The sequence below is a fragment of the Bos javanicus genome, chromosome 7, assembly GCF_032452875.1.
Source record: "Bos javanicus breed banteng chromosome 7, ARS-OSU_banteng_1.0, whole genome shotgun sequence".
Lineage (NCBI taxonomy): Eukaryota > Metazoa > Chordata > Mammalia > Artiodactyla > Bovidae > Bos > Bos javanicus.
Window position 1 is genome coordinate 17,395,505 of NC_083874.1, and position 15,367 is coordinate 17,410,871.

The following is a 15,367-nucleotide window of genomic DNA, read 5'->3' on the forward strand; positions in this document are numbered from 1 at the left end:
CTGAATCTTTGGTTCTTTTGAAGTGACTCTCAATTTTTTTCTGCATTTGAAAAAGGTAAAAATGAGTCACACAACATCTATGGGCTCTAAAATGTCAGTGTAAAACCCTGATTATAATTTCAGTGTCATTAATTCCTATGTATCTAAAAATTATAGATTTTTGGAGGCAATTCCACCTCAATATTTGTGAATATTTTTGCTTACATGCATGTGGCCACATTTAAGTCAGATCAGAAATGATTAAAATAATGTAAAGGGGAATTTATTTTGAATTTTTTAAAATATATGTAATCATATTTATATGAGAGATACCATGGAATCCTTGCAATAATCTTACAAAATAATTACAACTATTATACTCATTTTATAGATAAGAAAACTCAGGCAGGGACAGACACAGCTGGAGTACAAACTTAGCTGCATTTATGAATCAATTCAATACACACTGTTCTCTGTATCTTTGTATCTCACACTTTCATCTTCAGATTGTATCTTCTTCTGAATTATTTCCACATCCACAGCCTACTTAAGCCATTCTACGTGAAACATGAACTTTAACATAATTGAATGTATTTAAGGCGAGAACATCCTACTCTCAAAGAAAACCAGGATCGAGTGCTATAAACAGAAGTCAGTATAAAACAAATATGATGTAAATAGTGTTATAAAATTTTAGCTTGGTGGTCCAGTGGTTAGGACTCCGCACTCCCAATGCAGAAGGCCAGAATTCAACCCCTGGTCAGGGAACTAGATCCCACATGCCACAGCTAAAGATCCTGTATGTCACAACTAAGATCTGGTGCCGCCAAATAAATAAATACTTTTAAAAAAATTTAAAACTTTGTCTTAGGTAAAAAGCAAAACATTACACTTAACACTGAAATGCTGCAGAAATTTTCTTTGACATCAGAACTAAGGCAAGAGTGCCCACTGTTCATTCTTATTCATATTGCACCAAAGAGCTTAACCTGTGTTGTAAGACAAGACAAAGAAAGAAAAGGAAATTAGAAAAGAAAGACATTAATGCTCAGTTTCGCAAATGATATGATAGAAAGCCCCAAAGAACACACACATAAATAACTGGAATCAATAAAATAGCAATGCCACTGAATACAAACTCAACTTAGTGCATCACATGTGGGCACATCAACAACAATCAGAAAATGTGTTGTTTTTTAAAGATAACATTTGTGAAATATTAGAATAAGCCAAACTAAACTACGGTGATAGAAATCAAATCAGTGGTTGCTTCTGGGGTGGGGAGGGTAGAAGAGATTGACTCAGAAAGGCTGCAAGTGATGAAAAAGTTCCGTGTCTTGATAAGGGTGAGGGTTGCACAAGGGTACGTGTTTGCTAGAACTGATTGAACAATAAGTTGAAGAACCGAGCATTTCCCTGTATGAAAACTGGATTTGATTTTAAAAGGATAGCATTTCCCATCATCTAAAAAATGTAAAAGCTCAATGTCTGCCAGTTCACGGACATGGGTTTAATCCCTGGGTCAGGAATATCCCCTGGAGTAGCTAATATATTCTCCAGTATTCTTGCCTGGGAAAACCACAGATAGAGGAGCCTGACGGGCTAGAGTTCATAGGGTCACAAAAGAATCAGACACAACTTTGTGACTAAACAACAACAAAATGTTACACAAACAACAAAGCTGGTTAATATCTAACACATCTAACAAAAGAAGTATAAATCCTTTATGAAGTAAATTATAAAATTTTATGGAAAGGTATGAAGGAGCATCTAAATAACTAGAGTGACATATGTACTAATTCTTATCTAGAAAAACTCAATATTTAAAAATTTTCAGCCTTCACCAAAACTGAGCTATAGATTCCAGGCAATTACTATTAAAATCCCAGAATGACTTTTCACTGAACATCTTTTATGTGACCATCACTGAACTCCAGGGCTCTCTTTAAACCTTACAATCTTTAATCCCTGGAGCCAGGACAGAGATCCTGGGGTGGTAAGGTAGAGAACAGGATGGAGAATAAACTCCCACAGTGCCCCTAATCCAAAAGGATACACGAAGGAAATTCTGTGGCAGCCCAGTAATTAGAACTAACTCCATGTTCTTACTGCCAAGGGCCCAGGCTCAATTCCTGGTTGGAGAACTAAGATCAAGGTGTGTCTAAAAGAAGGATAAGAGGAGATTCTCCTATTCGCTGTGTGTCTTTGGGAAAATCACCTCCCCTCTCTGAACTTGTTTCCTCACGGACCATCATAATGCCCACTGTGGCATGTTGTTGTAATTCAATAGAATAATCCATGTAAAGGGTTCAGCATGGTGTGAGACTCAATATCTGGAAATAATCATTATCACCATAGTGATTATCACATCATCAGTATTATGATTACCACCACCATAATCATCTTTATAATCATCACCATCAATATCATCACCATCTGCATCATGATGACCAACATCACCATTATAATGACCGTTACTACCATCATCATCATTACCATCACCATCATCATCATTAACATCTTCATCATCATGATCAATGTCCCCATCATAATCTCTATTACCATCACCATCATCATATTCATCTTCATCATCATCACCATCAGCAGCAGCAATATCACCATCACAGTCACCACTGTCCCCACCACCACAATCACCAGCATCACCACCATCACTGTCACTGCCATGGTCATCACCACCATCATCACTATGATTGTATTCACCATCATCTTCTTAGCTCCAGCTGGAAAGCCCAAGAGCATTCACCGACCCATTAGTTCCCAGAACTGGAAAAGACCTCAGGTAGCCACTAGTCTCCAATGTTCATCACCCAGAGAGAAGAAAAAAAATCCAGACAGTAGGAACTTATTCAAGGTCACAAAGCAAGCTGGGTATCTCATAGCACCTCCCAGGCCTTAGTTCTATTTCTGCTGCCTACCTGTGCAGAGGACACTGAAAGTCCACGAGAATTCATGCTTTCTCTTCTATAATATGGAATTGCTGCTGCAAAGTTGACTGCCCAGCCAAAGACTACATTTCCATCCCCTCTTGCAAGTGGGTGTGGCCATATGCCTAGTTCCAGCCAATGGAATGTGAGTATTCATTAGATGCACCATTCTCAGGGCAACGTATTTAAGAAGTGAAATTGCATTCTGCATACTTTCTTTTCTCCCGTTGTCTACAGGCAGAAATGATGCTGAGACTTTGAGGGATAGCAAAGCCACAAATGAAAATAGTCTCTGAATCACACCATCAGAAAAAAACCTCCCTCCTGATACCAGGAGGAACATTGGACTACTAGGTGAACAGGAAATAAATTTCTATTGAATTGCTGCTAAGTCACTTCAGTCGTGTCTGACTCTGTGCGACCCCATAGACCGCAGCCCACCAGGCTCCCCCGTCCCTGGGATTCTCCAGGCAAGAACGCTGGAGGTGGGTTGCCATGTCCTTCTCCAATGCATGAAAGTGAAAAGTGAAAGTGAAAGTGAAGTCGCTCAGTCGTATCTGACTCTTAGCGACCCCATGGACTGCAGCCTACCAGGCTCCTCCATCCATGGGATTTTCTAGGCAAGAGTACTGGAGTGGGGTGCCATTGCCTTCTCCATCTATTGAATTAAGTCACTGCAAAGGCTTATTTGTTACAGCAGCTAGTGTTCTCCTAATACAGTAGCCTTAAGGGCCAGAGCCAGCTGTGGTCTGAATGATCCTCAGAGGCCCCATGACCGCCCATTCTAGCTCTTCTTGTAATTGTTCCTCTAATTACACACGTGGCAATAAATGAACAGCTGGAACCTGAGCTAAGAGCTCCTGTCACATCTGCCTAGTGGACTTCTGCTCATCCTTCAAGGCTCATCTCCAATACTCTTCTTCCAGGAAGCCTCCCCCAGTTTCTTCACCCAAGCAGAGTCCTCACCCTCATTCCCCTGCCCTGGGATCCCTTAGTATGATGTCCCTCTCCACCCCTAAATGTTACGTATTTCACGTTTTACACCTTGTTCCTATTCTCCCTCTGCCTGAATGCCCCTTGTGATCATCAACAAATATTTTTCAGCTCCTACCATCTAGAAGGGCTTTCCAGGTGGTACTAGTGGTAAAGAACCTGCCTGCCAATGCAGGAGATGTAAGAGACGCAGGTTCGATCCCTGAGTCAGGAAGATCCCCTAGAGGGGGCATGGCAACCCACTCCAGTATTCTTGCCTGGAGAATCCCTGTGGACAGAGGAGCCTGGCGGGCTACGGTCCATAGGGCCGCAAAGAGTCAGACACAGCTGAAACAACTTAGCACACATGCACCTAAAGCAACCTGAGTAAGAGTGTCAGAGCCCTCCAAGACAATACGCCTGGATGCAAACCCAAGTCCTCTCTGCAGCTCACCCGCGCCACCTTCCACCATCACCTCCCTCCACTCAGCTCCTCCCCATCCTCCCCTCACCCACTTGGCCCTCTTCACTATTCCTTGAACAGTCAGGCAAGATGAGCCCTAGGACCTTTGCACCAGATTACTCTCTTCCTAGAAGACTATTCATCCCCCCAATTAATTGGGTGCCTCCCTTCCTTGTCGCTTTTGGACCTTTGATGAAATGTCATTTCTCAGGGTGACCTTCCCAACCACTAGATTTAAACTTGTAGAGAATACCCTGGTGGTCCAATGGTTAGGACTTGGCGCTTTCACGCCCTGGGTCCCGATTCGATCCCTAGTCGGGGAAATAAGACCCCACAAGCCAAGAAGCATGGCCAAAAAATAAAATAAAATTGTAACATACACGTATTTCACTTTGCAATTTTTTAAAAAATGTATTTATTTTTGGTTGCACTGGGTCTCTGTTGCTGATCGTGGGCTTTCTCTAGTTGTGGCAAGAGAGGGCTAGACTCCAGTTGCAGTGTGCAGGCTTCCCATCGCAGTAGCTTCTCTTGTTGCACAGCACAGGCTCTAGCGCTCAAGGGCTTCAGTAGTTGCAACTTTCAGGCTTAGTTGCACTGAAGCATACGGGATCTTCCTGGACCTGGGATCAAACTTGTGTCCCCTGCATTGGCAGGCAGATTCTTAACCACTGGACCACCAGGGAAGTCCTCACTTATTTATTTTGTGACTGTCTGTCTGTATTGCCCCACACAAGCCCCCCCCCCCAACACTCTAGGACATCAGCACCACGAAGGCAGGATTCTCTGTGTATTTAGTTCACTGCTGTGGCCTCAACAGCTAGTTCAAGGCCCAGCACACAGTCAGTGCTCAAAAAAAAGTTGATGAAGGAATGGATCTCCATTTGACAGATGGGACAACTGAGGCTCAGAAAGGAGATAGCCCCTTCCCAAGCCCACACAGGTAGAAGTGGGGAGCCAGATACCAGCTCTGCAGGTCCAGAGGCAGCGCTCCTCGCCCAAGCTCTTCAAACTACACCAGGCTGCCTCGCGTTTCAGGGTACCGCACTGCAGGTGGAACTACCTGGAAACCAGGGTGCAAAGGCACCTGGGAAATGTAGTTCCCTTTGATACAGAGCAAAGCAAAGTGCAGGTAGGATCTGAGAGCAAGCAGGCTAATAACCCTCATAGAGCCTGAGCAAGTGACTGACTTTCTGAGCTCAGTGTGTTATCTCAGCTCCAATCCTTTGGCCACCTGATGCGAAGAGCCGATTCACTGGAAAAGACCCTGCTGCTGGGAAAGACCACTGAGCAGTTTGAGGGGCTCAGCATGTGACAGGAACCACATGTACCACTCTGCAGCCTGGCAGCCTTTGTGGGATGAGTCCAGACAGGACCTACAACAGAACAGATGGCCCCATCTGGCCTGAGGGAGGAAGTTCTCTGCTGACCTCAGGAAGATCAGCTGAGCCTTAAGCCTCGCCCCACCCCCCACCCAGTCATGTGACATCTCAAAAGGGAAAAGAGGGTATGACTCATCAGCTCTCTGGGCTGGAGTAGGGCCAGGTGAAGAAAGGGGCTCCCTCCGACAGCAGGAGTGACTGAGGTTAGACCACTAGAAGGACTTCCTGGTAGCCGGAAGTGTGGGCGAAGGTAGCAAAGGACAGGAGGCCCTTTGACTAAATGCAGAAGTGGCCTGGGAGACTTTTTTCCTCCCTGCTGGGGAAGAGGGGGGGCAACCCTCAGTTCCCCTCCTCCCTCCACCCGAACCTCAGAGCTGGGCTGGCATCTCGCCAATATGCAAATCAGCACCCAGACACTTCCCCCTTGCTTGCAGGTCCCCCACCATCACAGCCCTGCCCCAGGCAAAGAAAGGGCTGGAAAGGTCGGCCAGTTCATCACCCTCTTTCGGGTAACTGGTGTGCAGCGATAGAGGTCCCTTGGGGTGCTGGAGTTGGGGGCGACGGGATGTAGGGGACATGAAGCAGGAGAGTCAGAAGCCAAAGCCGAGCCCACAAACAAGCAGAAACCAGCTCCCCCACCCCCACCCCAGCCCCAGGGAGCCGACCGGAAACAGGAAATGCCTGTTACCAGGGCTTGCTCGGGGGAGACCGAGAAAGGGCGGCCCCGCCGCATTCAGCCCGTGCAGCCCCTTAATCTTGAGCTCGCAAGACTTCTTCCTGCAGACCAGAGAGGGTGGGCGTGCTGTGCATCCTTTTCGAAGCCTGCAAGCAGAGGTGCTGAGTATAAACGCCTCTTCCTGGCATTCAAAACCCTCCTTGCTCCAGCCCATCTCTCTCCCCATCCCCTCCCCTCCCACTCTAGCACGCATTCAACAATCTCACTACCAGTACAGGGGATCAGACAGACAGGGTTTGACTCTCAGCCAAGCCAACTGCAACCTGAAGGACCTTGAATGGGTCACTGCACCTCCCCGGTTCCTCTGTTTCCTCATCCTCACCATGGAAATAAAAATACCAGTCGAATCTCCACTCTATCCCCTACCCAACAGTCAAGGCCACACTTTCATTCAGCAAGCATGTGTTGAATGCCTGCTGTATGCCAAATCCTGGGACTGGGCGGTGGCTAAGACAGAACCTTGTCCCTACAGAGCTTACAGTCTAGTAGCGAGACAGACACCAAGCAGTTGTCATTGTTTAGCCGCTCAGTCTTGACCGATTCTTTGCGACCCCGTGGACTGTAACCCGCCAGGCTCCTCTGCCCATGGGATTTCCCAGGCAAGAATACTGGAGTGGATTGCCACTCCCTTCTCCAGGGTCTCTTCCCCGACTCAGGAATCGAATCCGCATCTCCTATGGCTCCCACGTTGGCAGGCAGATTCTTTAGCCCTGCGCCACGTGGGAAACCCCACTACTTGTGTAAAAAGTATTATAAACCTATTACAGTACAGCACTATGTAACAAATTGTGTTAGTTTTGGGTACCTGGTCTAACTTTGTTGCCCTTATGAAAAAGTTAGACTTACAGAGAATGGGGACTTTCATTCGTATGTAGGGGACTTACTGTAAACACTATTTTAGAGTGTGAGGTGGGGGAAAAGTGTTCCAGGCAAAGGGAATAGCATGAAAGGGGTCTCTGATCATTTAGCCACTCATTCACTGATTAGGGAAATATTTATTGAGCAACTATTATGTTCCAAACACTGGTTTAAATGCCAAGGATACAGTTGTGGGAAAAAAAAGATTTACATCCCTGCCTCCATGAGGCTGACATTCTGGCAGGAGACAGACAACAAATGTGTTACATGAGTGTGTATATAGCTTGTGTGTGTGTGTGTGTGCGTGCGCCCTCAGTCATGTCCTACTCTTTGCAACCCCATGAACTGTAGCCTGCCAGGCTCCTCTGTCCATGGGGTTCTCCAGGCAAGAATACTAGAATGGGTTGCCACTCCCTTCTCCAGGGGATTGTCCCGACCCAGGGATCGAACCCATGTCTCTTGTGTTTCCAGCATTGGCAGGTGGATTCTTTACCACTGCACGACCTGGGGAATTCATATGGCTTATTGCTGCTGCTGCTAAGTCGCTTCAGTCATGTCCAACTCTGTGCGACCCCATAGACGGAAGCCCACCAGGCTCCCCCATCCCTGGGATTCTCCAGGCAAGAACACTGGAGTGGGTTGCCATTTCCTTCTCCAATGCATGAAAGTGAAAAGTGAAAGTGAAGTCACTCAGTTGGGTCCGACTCTTCTCGACCCCATGGACTCTAGCCCACCAGGCTCCTCCATCCATGGGATTTTCCAGGCAAGAGTACTGGAGTGGGGTGCCATGCTTATTAGGAGGTGGTAAATATTAAGTGAGAAAAGTAAGTAGGATAACTGGATGGGGCATGCCAGGAAGGGGTGCCATTCTAAATGAAGGGGCCAGAGAAGGCTCACTGAGAGAGTGACATTTGAATAAAGACTTGTAGGAGGACTTCCCTGGTGGTCCAGTGTTTAAGAACGCACTTGCCAATGTAGGGGACACGGGTTTGATCTCCGGTCCGGGAGAATCCCACATGCCTCGGGGCAACCGCAACTACTGAGCCTGCGTGCCTAGAGCCCGCACTCTGCAACACGAGAAGCCACCGCAGTGAGAAACCCGCGCACCACAAAGAAGAGTAGCCCCTGCCTGCTGCAACTAGAGAACGCCAGCGCACAGCAACAAAGACCCAGAGCGGCCGAAAAAGAAGAAGTATTTAAATTAAAAAAAATAAAGAGAGAGACTTGAAGGAGGGAATAATCTGGTTAGGTGTCTGGAAGAAAACCCTTCCAGACAGAGGGAACAGCTAGTGCAAAGACCCTAAGACTGGACCCTGCCTGGTGCTTTGAAGGAAGAGCTTGGAGACCAGAGTGGCTGGAGCAGAGTGAGAAAGGGGGAGTGGGAGGGAGTGAGCCACGGGTGGTATCCGATGCTGATTTACCAAAACTGGGGCCATGTGAGGGAAACGGGGCAAGTGTTGCCATGGGAGCATCCCACCATCCTGCCGTTATCTCCCAGAGTCCCTGTGAGGGAAGCACAAATTATTTTTTTTAACATTTTTAAAAAGATTGTTTTGATATAGACCATTTTTAAGTCTTTATTGAATCTGTTACAACAGTGCTTCAGGTTTATGTCTTGATTTCTCAGCCATGAGGCATGTGGGATCTTAGTTCTCTGACCAGGGATCAAACCCCCACCGCCTGCATTAGAAGGTGAAGCCTTAACCACTGGCCCACCAGGGAAGTCCCAAGTACAAATGACTGATGTCTTTTGAAGCATTTTCTCCAACTCTCCCCTGGTCCCCTGCTCAATCACAGCTAAGATTGACGGCAACAGCCCCACCTCTCTTGGGATGCTCAGATGCTGCAAACATCTGGGGGTCACTCTGGGTCCCCCAAGCAAATAACCACAAGACAGCCACCCCCAGGGAGAAGTTCTGGAAACTCCATCCTTTGAGGAGTCATGAAAGCACTGTGGGTGTTCTTCCTCGGTGAGAGGGAACTTGGAGGAAGCTGAAGATGTAATCACAGAGGCAGATCTCTGATGGGTTATCTGAAGGAAGACGATTAGCTGGAGACATGTGATAAGGAGAGTCCTAAGAAACAAGATCTGGGTTTGATCTAAGAGTGAACAAGAGTCCAAAAGCAGTAGAGCCATTATAGCTTAGGAGGGCCCTGCCACTGGAAAGAAAATCATTGCTTATCTTTGATTCTCAGGCAAAGAGCAAGAAGAGGAGCTTTCTTTAACTAAGACACTGTTGCTGTTCAGTTGCTAAGTCATGTCTCTTTTGTGACCCCCCCATGGACTGTAGTAAACCAGGCTCCTCTGCCCTCCACTATCTCCCAGAGTTTGCTCAAGTTCATGTCCATTGAGTTGGAGATGTTATCTAACCATCTCATCCTCTGCCACCCCTTTCTCCTTTTGCCTTCAACCTTCCCCAGCATCAGGGTCTTTTCCAGTGAGTCAGCTCTTTGCATCAGGTGGCCAAAGGATTGGAGCTGAGATAACACTCTGAGCACAAAGAGGCAGTCACTTGCTCAGGGTCTATGAGGGTAATTAGCCTGCCTGCTCTCAGATCCTACCTGTCCTTCCTTTGCTTGGCTCTGTGTCAAAGGGAACTGCATTTCCCAGGTGCCTTTGCACCCTTCCTCCCAGCTAGTTCTAGCCAATGGGAGGCCCAGGCAGGAGACCAGAGGGTGGAAGGAAGAGAGAAGCCAGGGTATTTCTCCTTCTCTTGTTCTGCCTCTCCAGCAGCAAATACACCTCCTCCATGGCCTCAGCTCCCTGAAGACAGCTTTAGCCTGAAGGTCTAGCTCCTGTTAAATGGTTCTGACCCCAGGGTCCTGGTCCTACTACCTCCTTCTATTTTTTTCTCCAGTCTATGACTACTCTCTGGCTTACCTTAGTAGTGGGCACCCCTGGTGGCTCAGACAGTAAAAGAAGCTACCTGTAATGCAGGAAACCTGGGTCGGGAAGATCCCCTGGAGAAAGAAACGTCTACCTACTCCAGTATTTTTGCCTGGAGAATCCCATGGAAAGAGGAGCCGGGCGGGCTACAGTCCATGGGGTTGCAAGAGTCGGATACGACTCAGCGAAATTATTAATAACTGTGCTTTCCAAAGATGGCAACAAAAATACCACCATCCAGGATGCTCTTCTGCAGTGTGACTTGTCAAATCCCCCTCTAGAGGTGGAGTTTGTTTCCCCACCCCTTGAAACTAGGCTGGTCTCAGCTACTTGCTTGTCACTGAGAACACAGCCAAGTGGCACCATATGATTCCTAATTAGGTCAGAAGAAACCTTCCAGCTTCTGCCTTGGTTTCTTAAGAAACACTTGCCGTCTCTCCACACTCCTCCGTGAAAGCCCAGTCACCATATTGTGAGGAAACCCAAGTCACATAGAGAGACCACATGCCAGTTTTCCAGGCAAGAGCTCCAGCTGAGCAGAGCTTCAAGTCACCCTAGCCTAGGCACTCCCACAAGAGAGTGAAGAAAGCTCCAGGTGCTTCCAGCCCCCGAATATTCAAGGTTTCTCCTCCCAGAGCTAAAAAACCATCATCACCATGCCCCATCTGAACCCCAGACTCACTAAATCTGTCAGAAGGATAACATAGTTATTGACATACATCACTTAGTTTGGGCTGGTCTGTTTCCCAGTAACAGATAACTGAAACACGGAGGTGCCTAAGTCATAAGTACTTAGAACAACACTTGCAGGTAAGTAGGTGCTCAGTTAGTGAGACCTGTTTCTGTTGTTATTCATTATACTTTCTGAATCTAGTCCCATCCATTTCATTAAAATTATTGTTTTCAAAGTACCCAAACCTGGGGAGTTCCCTGGTAGTCCAGCGATTAGGATTCTGTGCTCTCACTGCTCGTGGCCTAGGTTCAATCCTTGGTCAGGGAACTAAGATCCCACAAGCCACATGGTGCTGCCAAAATAAATCATTAATTAATTCATTTACAACAGGGTTTCAGTTTCCAAGGAAGATGGAAGGTTCTCCTGGAAAGAGGAATTTATGACTACCAGTCATTCACACTTTAGTGAGGATTAACAAACTATCAAAGTGACAGGTGATGGAGATTTACCAAAAAAAAAAAAAATTCCAAGTACCAAGACCTGGATGTGGATACACTTTCCTCTTTAGGTCTCTTGACGTTGCATCCTTCTGGCCCCTGACACTACAACCCTATAAGGCAGGTACTATCCTTACCCCCAATTCAAAGGGGGGAAACCAAGTCACAGGTTCAGCAGCTCATCCAAGATTGCAAAGTCAAGACTGGCACCCAGACACCCAGGCAACCAGAGTCCATGGCCCTCAAACAGGGTTTCTAGGTCTTTGCAAAACTGATACTTGGGCAGCTATCTTGGGCATTCTTGCTATTGATCAGTTGCTAAGTTGCGTCTGATTCTTTGTGACCCCATGGATTGCAGCATATCAGACTTTCCTGTCCTTCACTATCTCCCGGAGTTTCCTCAAATTCATGTCCATTGAGTCAGTGATGCTATCTAACCATCTCATCCTCTGCCACTCCCTTCTCCTTTTGCCCTCAATCTTTTCCAACATCATTGTCTTTCCCAATGAGGCTGCTCTTCGCATCAGGTGGCCAAAGTTTTAGAGCTTCAGCTTCAGCATCAGTCCTTCCAATGACTATTCAGGGTTGATTTCCTTTAGGATTGACTGATTTGATCTCCTTGCAATCCAAGGGCCTCTCAAGAGTCTTCTCCAGCACCACAATTCAAGAGCCTCAATTCTTCAGCACTCAGCCTTCTTCATGGTCCAGCTCTCACGTCCATATATGACCACTAGAAAAACCATAGTTTTGACTATACAGACCTTTGCCTTGGGCACAAGAGGACAAATAGCTACACCTCTGTTCTCTACCCACTCAACACAGAACCACATCACTCCCTCCAGTAGTGACAGTCCAAAACATCTCCAAGCAATGCCACATGTCCCCTGGTAGGACAGAGCTGCTTCCTCCCTACCCCCAGTTAAGAACAACCGCACTGTGACCCAGGTTCAATCCCTAGTCAGGACTGAAAAAAAAAAAAAAAGGAACCACTGCACTAACCAGCACGCTGGGCTGCCTCCCAACTCCAGGGTCAGATGGCCCAATCAGAACTCCTCAAAAGCTATGTCTCCCCCAGCCTTCCCATCTCAGCAAATGATACCCCATTTGTGTGGGTCCCTAAGCTACAACCTTTGCCTGACATCATCTGGCCTCCTCCTTTCATTTATTTCCAGCCCTCTTCCATCCAATCTGTCAGCAAGTCTGATCAGCCCAACCCCCCCCAAAATGGGAGGCAGATGCATTGTCCCTAGCTCCTTGTCCAAGCCCCCATCACTGCTCCATGGAACCCCTCCATCAACTTCCTCCTCCCAGGTCCTTGCTGCCACCTCTTTTGCCTTTAGAGTCCGGTCACCATAGAGCAGCTTGCTTCTGCTAAGTCAGTTCAGTCGTGTCCGACTCTGTGCGACCCCATAGACAGCAGCCCACCAGGCTTCCCCGTCCCTGGGATTCTCCAGGCAAGAACACTGGAGTTGGTTGCCATTAGAGCAGCTTAAAACCCTCCAAAGATTTCCAATCCCATTTAAATTCCATACACAGTCCCAAAGCATTTTGCAGTGAAGTGCCTTCCTCCCAAACATCATTTTCCTCCACTCCCCCTTCACTGGCTCACCTTCTTCAGCCAGCAGATTCTTCATGCTCATCTGCCTGCCACAGGGCCATTGCACAGGCTTTCTCGTCCCTGCCCCCATGCTTCCTAGAGCTGGCTCCTCATTCTTCAGCTCTCTGCTTTCCTTGACCACCCCGCTCTGTTTGCTCTTCAGCATCCTGAACCTTGATTAATTCCGTCTGCAACACTGACTACTGTGTTTTATCGATTTGCAGGGCGTTGAAAGAAAGTCCCCAGATACATCCACATCAGGCCCTTGGCACCAGTGAACGTGATGTTATTTGGAAAAGAGGGCCCAGGATGGAGGGTAGTCCTTCCTGGTCGCTCAGTGGTAAAGAATCAGCCTGCCAGTGCAGGACACACAAATTCGAGCCCTGACCTGGCAAGATCCTACATGCCATAGAGCAATTAAGCCCGTGCCCCACAACTACTTAAGCCTGTGCTCTAGAGCCTGGAAGCTGCAACTACTGAGCCCACATGCTGCAACTGCTGAAGCCCATGACCCTAGAGCCCAGGCTCCACAAGAGAAGCCATTGCAATGAGGAGACTGTTTACCACAACGAGAGAGCAGCCTCTGCTAGCCACAACTAGAGAAAAGCCCACGCAGCAACAAAGACCCAGCATAGCCAAAAAAAAAAGACCCTGTGCTTCCAATGCAGAGGGTGTGGATTCGATTTTTCTAAAAATGACTTTGCAAAACATCATAAAGGATATCAAGGTGAGGAGATTATTCCAGATTATGAGATGCACAGACAGACAGACATAAAGGACACAGTCACGTGAAGATGGAGGCAGAGGCTGGAATAACACTGCCGCAAGCCAAGGAATGCCTGGAGCCAGTCGAAGCTGGAAGATGCAAATAAGGGATTCTGCCTTATAGCCTGGAGTTGGAGCAAGATGCTGCTGATGCCTTGCTTTCCAACCACTGCCCTCCAGAACTCTGAGACAATATAGCTGTTGTTTCAAGCCACCCAGTTTTTGCAACTTTGTTACAGCAGCCACAGAAAACAGAACACAGGCAGCCTTCTCTGCCATGAGGCCACGAACTCAGGAGAGCAGAGAGGAAATCTGTGGTGTTTCTTCCCATCACCCCAGTCATCAGCACAGTGCTGGCTGCCGGATAATAAAATAAAGGAATATCTAACTTGAAGAAGCTCTCAATCTCATCTTTACCCCAGCCAGTAATTAATTGTTCATTTCTCTTTAGATTCTGTACCACCCACCTCCCCCTACTCACCTCCCTCCCCCACCCACCTTCCGGACACAAGAAGCTCACTCCCTCCAAAACAGTGGTTCTCCCAGGGGCAATTCTGCCCACCAGGGTATATTTCGCAATGCCCAGGGACATTTTGTTGATCCCACCCTAGAGGGGAAGAGTGGGTGAAGGTCAGGGATGCTACCCAACTTCCTACAATGCATAGGCAGCTCCCAGGACAGAGAATGAAATGCCAATTTCAGCACTACTGATACTGAGAAACTCCGGACTCAGTTTAGCACTTGATACCAAGATAAACATCGATGGATCAACTGCCTCTTGACTTCTCCCTGCTTTTCTGGTAACCATCCCTCTATTTCCCCGGGATGAAACAGCCCTTCCCCCAGTCTAGTTCCTTTGGGTAGAGTTGACTCCCTCACCAATGCCAGGAATGGGCGTGTGATCTGGCCTGATCAATCAGACCAGGCATTCTCCCAGCAATGGGTTCAGGATTGGACATGTCACCCCCTCCCCCAAATGATCATGTCCAATGAAAGAGAGAGCTGGGGTTTAGGAGCCATTAAATCGACCCTCTCATTTTCCACAGAATTGTGGGAATAAAAATTTGGAGTATCTGGACACTCATATCTACCTCCATGAGGGCAAAGAATGACTAAGATGGAGGAAAACACTTAAAAGAAAACAGAGTTAAGAGATGGAGGGCAATGGGTAGAGAGAGGAGGGTTTCTGAGACATTGTCAAGACCCTGGATCCAGCTGGACATATAGGCCTTCTCTCCCAAGCTTTTCAGTTATGTGAGGTAATAAATATTATTTTTTGACTAAGCCAGTTTCAGTTGGGTTTTCTGTCACAAGATCTAAAACTCTTGCTCGAAACTTCTGCAGATTAAGCTCACAATTTCCTCAAACCTTAAACTTCTCCAACTGAACATCCCTTATTTCTTCAAGAACACAGTTCCCCCAAGGGACCTGACTTTCATGTTCCTCTTAAAGTCCAGGTCTCAGAACACCATCCTTGATATCAGAGGAGGACAGTCCATCTCTGCAAGGTAGTCAGATTGTTAGAATGTAATATAGTGAGATTGTTAGAAACCTAAATATGCCCATCCAACATACCCCCGGGTCCTCCCCACTTCCTGGCACCGTTAGTTTTAGTA

The 15,367-nt window shown here is 47.2% G+C and overlaps 1 protein-coding gene across 4 annotated transcripts in view; it reads right to left on the reverse strand.

Annotated features, from left to right (window-relative positions):
* The window catches only part of VAV1 (vav guanine nucleotide exchange factor 1), a 63,904-nt gene that overhangs the window by 38,746 nt on the left and 9,791 nt on the right, over positions 1-15,367 (reverse strand). For 2 of the 4 annotated variants that reach the window (XM_061422418.1, XM_061422417.1), the window contains exon 1: positions 8,754-14,206. The exons of the other annotated variants lie outside the window; for them this stretch is intronic. In XM_061422418.1, coding sequence (XP_061278402.1) covers positions 8,754-9,469 — 716 coding nt within the window. In that variant the 5' untranslated portion in view covers positions 9,470-14,206. Of the gene's footprint in view, positions 1-8,753; positions 14,207-15,367 lie in introns of those variants that run through there. 4 annotated transcript variants of the gene reach the window in all.